Source organism: the organism of the source record quoted next, unplaced genomic scaffold (genome assembly GCF_019419815.1).
Source record: "Pyrus x bretschneideri cultivar Hongxiangsu unplaced genomic scaffold, Pyrus_bretschneideri_v1 Contig20, whole genome shotgun sequence".
In the NCBI taxonomy this organism is placed as follows: domain Eukaryota; kingdom Viridiplantae; phylum Streptophyta; class Magnoliopsida; order Rosales; family Rosaceae; genus Pyrus; species Pyrus x bretschneideri.
The window spans coordinates 2,471,983-2,479,810 of NW_025999502.1; the positions used below are offsets into that span (position 1 = coordinate 2,471,983).

Genomic DNA, 7,828 nt, shown 5'->3' on the forward strand with positions numbered 1-7,828 from the left:
GGTTATCCTATGGCTTTTCCCTAAACTAAACCAATGCATCATTCATTACACAATTGTTGGAAAAAAGAATGAACGATTTACGGAATAATAAGGCCCTTCTTGTCACTTGAATAACTAGTTCATTGTGATGGCTTGTTCTGAGCCATGCTTAGGTTTAAGCTCTCCTAATTCACGGTCAATCCTTTCAAAATCATTCCTAGGTACGAAATATACTATTCTCAAAATCTAGTTCTACCCACATTTGGTGCAATTTTTTTTCAATCTTCCAGTTTGTTCAGGTCATCAGATTGTTTCATAAGGACTCTTGTTCTGGTCCTTTGTATATATATCCTCCGCTCTTTATTTAGTTCACAATTGTGAATTACTAGTAACGACTAACAAGCTCTGAGTCTGGCAATGTCGCAAATGTATCATGTTGATGATAATTAAGAAAAATACTTTTTGCACTCATATAATTAGCTTGCTCATAGGAAATACCAATATTGATTTTCATATCAATATGAAGAAAACAAATAAGAAACAGAGCCACGCACAGCAATTAAAAAAAATAAAAAATAAAAAAAAATGACAACAGTACTATTAGACAATCCAGCAAACCAAGCCTTGAAAACACACAATACACCCACAGCTAGCAATGTACTTCTTAGCCGCAAGGTTCAGTTCAAACACCACAGTAGGCTTTTATAGCACTGTTTGAAATATAACCATCTTGAGAGCGAAAGAAACGTAGTAGTCCAGGATGATCAAATGACTTGTAGCGTAATGGGCGTTCTTCATTACCAAGCTCTTCAGGTACATGTATCTCGCCATCGCTAAATGCAAATTGTGCCAATGAGTACCTTGTTTCATTCCCACTCATAATAACTCGATGATTAGGAGATAATATCCTGTCATTGCTCCATGCCTAATCAACATACCAAACCATAAATATAAATTTATATATCTTCTACGAATTAAGAGTTAAGGATAATCTTAATAACATATAAACAATAATACATTAAAATATCTTAATTCCAGAAATTAAGCATCCGTTAAGATTACGGTGCTTGACATTTGATGTGTTTTTTCGTCAGTATACTTAGTGACCTACCATTAGGGCATCACCCGCCATGACTATGAAGGATGAAGGTGGAAACTCAACTTTAATCCATTCGTGGTTCCTTGTTTCAACCTCGAGAGCATGGACTTGATTATTCTGATAAAGTACGGTTGTGAAGCTCTTGTCAGTATGAGCGACGAAGCCAAGATTGTGACATTTTCTTTGGGTGATCTATTTTGCAAGATTCGAAGAAGGTAAGAGATCGATCCAACATATGAGTCATAATACTTCTCCACACCATAGCTCTGAAATATCATTCTAGCAACCATTTGATCCAACTCCTCCGCCACTTTTGCAAACGCATATGCTGCTTCACTTAATTATAACGCCAAAAAAAAGTTAGGATGGTAAACGATTTCATGATTTATTGAAAAGAAAAAAAAAAATCATTGAATTGATAAGATTGGATAAGTCTTACACCATCGATTCAAAATTTGAAATTCTTGTACAATCACCTCTGTTGGAAAATGATTTCCACACAACTATGGGTGTGTAAGGAAGTGTCTGGAAATTCATTTTCCCACAATTTATATTGTAGAAAGATAAGAAAGGTGATCTCAGAAAAGCAAAAATAAAAAAATTAATTACCAGAATTTATCATTTCCAGCAGGCCACATGAGCTTTGTGAATTTTTGAGTCTCCTCAAAATTGGTTGCATTGTCGATGCCCAAGCTTTCATGGAGAGGGAGTTTGGGAATTTGTCCCACATAGCCATTTAATGGTTTTTCATATTTGTTTGTCATTTTGGTCTCGGTAGGGAGATCAAATAGTTCTTCAAGGGAACGCAGTAAAGCATTGCGAAATTCATCGGAGATTTTGTCATACAACACTACAAAACATCCGAACTCTTCAAGTGCTTGTTGAACATCATTGCATGCCAAGAGCCATGAGTTGGTCCCTGGCTTCAGAGCTTCCTTGGAGAAATCTAGGACAGGAAGCTTTTGCTCAACTTCAGAACCCATATCTTGCTTTAGGGTTTTTGGGCTACCAATATTTTTATGAGAGTATTAATGGTTGAGAAGGCCAGTTTTTTATGTTGTTCTTATTTCTTGATCATAGTAATTTATTGGTGCAACTGTGACAACAAGACAAATGATCAGGTGATGCAAAGACAGAAACAGATGGCAGTGGTTGCTTATACCTTCTCCTCTTGGCATTATCTAGCTGATTAAGGTGGACGTCAGTATTGCACAACTATATATATGTGTATCTTTGTGTGCATGCGCACGCGACACATCTAATCACTATAATTAGAGATAATTACATAAACACTTTACCATCGTTTCTGTTCCATCATCGTCAATAAAATGTCAACATCAGTTTAAAACAATTTAAGAATTGACAAGGAATAGCAAATCTAAAACAATTTTAGATCTGTACTTTTGTGTGGAGCTACCTGACGTAGGATTTGCAAGGGGAATGAATTGTGGGACTTAAAGGGAAGTAATGCAATTGTGCTGTCTAATGTAGCATTTGGAACGACAATGGATTAGGGGATTTAAAGGCAGTCATACCTGCAGCTGTGCTGCCATGTGAATGATATTAGGCAGATAAGTTCAGTTAGGTATGCTTACTTACATTTTAGGGAGTGACTCAGGTTAGTTAATGGGATAATGATACCTACGCTGTTTAGGTATAGGAATAGGATTAGTATATATATTAGGGGAATTCAATTAAGGATTCACTGTATATATAATGGTTGGGTTAGGGGTAGTTGAACAGTTCCTTCTCAATCATATACCAAAAACAAAGCAACAAGATTAATTTCACTATTTTTCTCCTTAACTGGCATCTTATTGCCAGCTCTTAATTTGAACTTTTGGCAAATTTTCTTTCTTAACTATTATATATAAAGTTTCAAATTCCTGAAAAGCCCTACCATCATGACAATATGTTTGGATGAAGAAATTTAATATTACTAAAGAATTATAAAATGACCAAAATTGAAATGACGGGATTTTATTTTTTAGAATTTATTATTTGTAAACTCTCAATCATAAAAATTGAGAAATGACACCTCCTTACATTGAATTTAAACTTGGAAATTAGAGGTTCCAAATTCCAAGCTTTTTTTCTACGTGGAAATTCAAAATTTCTATGTTTATGAATCCAAACAAGGGAATTGGTGCATGTCAATTTATAAATTCTAACTTTTATCAAAATTCTAAGTTTATTTCCCTCATCCAAACATAGTGTCATATTCCATTTAATTTTCGGTCTAGAAAAGCTACTTGACAGTCATTAAATTTCTTTCTTTCCTATTGTTATTTTCAATGTAAAGTTGAATAAAGACCCTATTTGGTTTTTTTGTGACATCCCACATCGTCCAGAGGAGTGATCCTTATATGTATATTCCCATCCTTACCTAGCACGAGGCCTTTTGGGAGCTCACTGGCTTCGGGTTCCATGGGAACTCTGAAGTTAAGCGAGAAGGGGGCTTGAGCAATCCCATGATGGGTGACCCACTGGGAAGTTGCTCGTGAGTTCCCAAAAACAAAACCGTGAGGGAATGGTAAGCCCAAAGCGGACAATATCGTGCTACGGTGGTGGAACGGGCCCGGGAAGTGATCCGCCTCGAGCCGGGATGTGACAAATTGGTATCAGAGCCTAACCCTGGTCGCAAGTGTGCCGACGAGGACGTCGGGCCCCTAAGGGGGGTGGATTGTGACATCCCACATCGCCCAGGGGAGTGATTCTTATATGTATATTCTCATCCTTACCTAGCACGAAGCCTTTTGGGAGCTCACTGGCTTCGGGTTCCATAGGAACTCTGAAGTTAAGCGAGAAGGGGGCTTGAGCAATCCCATGATGGGTGACCCACTGGGAAGTTGCTCGTGAGTTCCCAAAAACAAAACCGTGAGGGAATGGTAAGCCCAAAGCGAACAATATCGTGCTACGGTGGTGGAACGGGCCCGGGAAGTGATCCGCCCCGGGCCAGGATGTGACATTTTTCTTTCATTTACATAAGGCGAGTTTACTTTTAAATTAATCAATAAAAAATATTTAGTAAAAATAAAATATTCTTTACAGCAAGAGTTTAAATTTTAACTTTTCTACGATAGTGGCTACCTTCTCACTATCTTATCACTACGAGGACTATTTAGCCCTATTAAACCCAATAATATTTGTCCAACTTGGACTGTTTTCAAAATACTATCAAGCACTTAGCATCTTTTAACAATTGTTTAAGGGCAAATGCTTATTAGTGCATCTCAAAAGATAATGTCAAACTGTCACATAAATATACAACAGTGAAAAAATGACAGCAAACTTTATCCTCAAGCATTCAATTTCTAACGTGGCGCTGAGTCAATTGAAGGCAAAACCTTTTACTGTCAAATTTGACAATAGATGTCAAATTCATTAAATAATTTTTTAATAGATTAATATAATATATAATAAATGTTGTTTTGTTTTTCAAGTATTTAATTGGTTGTCTCAATTATTAAACTTCGCAAAAAGATAAATAATAAATAAATAAATAACATTATTTTTTAACATATGGGTGGAACAAAATATTATACAAAATGTCAAATTGATCAAATATTATTTTGTTATTTAAAATTTGGCACCTGCAAAAATGCTCTTATCCGAGAGAGGATCCTCGCCTGATGCTTTTATCGTAGAGAGGATCCCCAATTATATCCTTTCATTGTACTCAATTTTAAATAAAAAATTTATAATAATTTCTAACTGCACAATGTACGATAAACGGATATGAATAGAGAATCCTCAAGATCCTCACAAAGAGAATCCGGCAAGGATCCTCCTGGCTCTTATCTAACCTAATGACATGCAATTTGTTGTCTTTAGGATTAAAATATTGACAATTTCCAATGATTATCTCAACAACGACAATATCATCAACTAATCAAAATACGTCTACAGACACAAGAAAACTAATTAACAATTTAACAGTAACCTATGTCTCATCAAATCCGGGGTTCCCAACACGCTGTCATTAAGACCATTATATTTCCAACCTAAACTTGTCACATGAAATACACAATGTTGTGGGATTGTCAGTTAGATCATACTTGGAAGGCAATTAGATCACGCCTCCAGCTAACTTTTGTGCACATTTCAAGCAAGTCCAAGTTTTAATTGCTACTAAAGCAATAACACTCGGGCTAAGAAGTTCTAGGTTTAGTTCAGAACAGTGTGTTTCTCCTTTTACTATGAATTTAATGTAATTATTTTATTGTTTGTTAAAAAATAAAAATAAATAACACTCAAACTATTAATGTGCCTGTATTTCATAATTTTATTATAATTATTAGTTACATTTTAAACCTCAAAACTTGTACGCATAATAAATAACACTCAAGCTTATATTATTGGACAACAATGCTCAAGTGAGAAGTGGGGCCGGGGGCGGGGAAGGGGAAAGGGGAGGAAGCTTAATTAGGATTTTATTCTCTTCAATCGCTCTGAGCAGTAGAAGACGTTTGTTGATTCAAATTAATGGCTAAGCCTTGATTCAACTCGTTTGACCCTCTATTTGTCGATGCATAGCAATTGCCTTTTACCTTGTAATCTTTTGAATTTTACAGTCTTCTCATTTCAAAGACGAAAAATCTCACAACACGTAAGACTTGTCTTTCTGCATTTACTACATATCTTACTTAATAAAAGAGAAGTGTTATTGACACTCTAAAATTCGCATTCTACACTCCTCACAAGTGTATTTTTCTTTCCTAATATAGAAAGTTTGGAGTGTAAAATGAGATTTTTAGAGTGCCAATAACAATTCCCTAATAAAAATACTTTATAAAACTTATGACACGTTTAAAATTTAGAAGTTTTTTTTTTTTTTTTTTTTTTTTGTAACAAACGATATTATCTACACTAAGGGGAAGGGAGTGGGATAAGCCTCACAATGGGCTACCAATAATGTGGTTCAAATTTGTCTTTGGCGAGAGTCGAACCTATGACCTCTCACTTACAAGCGAAGAAGAATATCACTAGACCGTAGTACTAAGGGACAATTTAAAAGTGTTAAAAATAATTACTAGAATTTTAAATAGAATAGAATGATAAAAAAAAAAAAAATTATTATTTAAAATTTATGTTAAATTACATTTTGCCCCCTTATGTCTGGGTCGTTTGCAATATCATACAACATCTTTAAAACATTTCAATTACATACATTTGCTTGTATTTCATTTCAATTGCATACCTCTATTACAATTTTTGTTAGTGTCTTTGTTATCTACCCACGTGGAAGTCGCGGGTGTGACAGCCCATCCCGAAGGGTATATTATTTTATCCTTGCTAGCATGGAATGACGTTTTACCCTTGAACGTTGTGTGGTGTTGTGCGGTTTAAGCTTTGGATTAGGATCATTTCATTTTCTTCCTTTTATGTTGGACCCAATTAGAAGTAAGTTTTCTTTGTTTTTGATTGGCTGCAAACTAGACCACATACTCACACACCCAAACAACCCTGTTGACCCTCTCTCTCCTCCCTCTCGGATTTTTCTGCAAATTCCGTACAAGTCGTACAGACAACCTTTGAATTAGCCATTTTCTGCATGGATCGAGACCTTGAAGGTGGATTTCATGTTCCTTGCAAGCTCCTGAGTACATCTATACCATTTTTAGGACGTGAAGATGTCGGAAAACCCGAGAACCAAAATCTCCGATTTGAGGTACTGTTCATGCACACGTAAATGTGAAGTTTTTGGTAGATTCTAACTTGCTAGGAAGCTTTAGAACACTCTCACAAAGCTTGGAGAAGAAAAACGAGGTGTTTTGGACATCGGGAAGTTGAGTTTAGCGAGTTTCAAGTTTTGGCTAGATTATCGAGGCTTCTCCGACGAGATCCTGTGAATTTTAGGGCTTGAAAATGGTAAGGATTTGTTTTACTCGTCATAAGCTTCATTTTGGTGTAAAGTTCATGAATTTTGGTTGAGAAATGGAAGAGAAATAACGAATTGGGGTTTTTCCAGTTTCCAGCGACGGCGATGGTCACCGGTGAACCGAGGTTGAAGACGACGGAATATACTAACGACGTTACTAATGGCGTCAAGTATATATAACGGTATATTCCATTTTTGGACAGAATATTCCCTAACGCTGTTAGGGTTTCCGTACGTGTGCCAGACACGTGCCTGCGCGTGGCCGGTGCGTGGCGGTGCGTAGGTGGTCGGAAAATTTTTCTAAAAATATGGGGATGTTCGTGGTGTTGAGTAGATCACGTTGGTATATTCAAACACCCCATTTGAGAAATGTATGAGAAGTAATTAGCTAGTTTCATTTATGTGCTTTAAGTTAATGTTTATATAGTTGTTTCGCATATAGGTGAGACCTATCCTCAGGACGAGCGCAGTCAATCGAGGCTTGGGGGCTATGACCCTTCCACATACCAGTGAGTGGACATTTGGTTTTTCGTATGTACCTATATACTTCAGTTTTCCCAGAAAATTGAGTTAAATGAAATTATGTTTAGAAATGTTGTGCATATTGATTTATACGTACATAATCTTTGAATTTGTATGTTATGTGCATATTGTGATTTGACGCGGTGGACGCTCAAGTAAGTACCAGGTGAGTTGTAGATTGTTTTTTTTGTTAATTGATGATTATGTGAGATGTGTTGAGAGCTCATAAACCTGCACCCCGGTGTTAGTGCTCCTGCCCATAGTTAGGGCACAGTCCTTCACGTGATGTTCACCTCCCGCACCATACACTCATCTTAGATCCAAGTTAGGTGCACAATCCTGTCGTA

At 36.3% G+C, this 7,828-nt stretch overlaps 1 protein-coding gene across 1 annotated transcript; it reads right to left on the reverse strand.

Moving 5' to 3' along the window:
- Positions 1–523: 523 nt before the first annotated feature.
- Positions 524–2,225, reverse strand: LOC103931800 (2-oxoglutarate-dependent dioxygenase AOP2). Its single transcript, XM_009341327.3, is given in 4 exon segments — positions 524–904; positions 1,091–1,246; positions 1,249–1,414; positions 1,688–2,225. Coding segments are annotated over 4 exon segments (939 nt in total). The 5' UTR covers positions 2,062–2,225; the 3' UTR covers positions 524–661.
- Between the last annotated feature and the right edge of the window lie 5,603 nt (positions 2,226–7,828).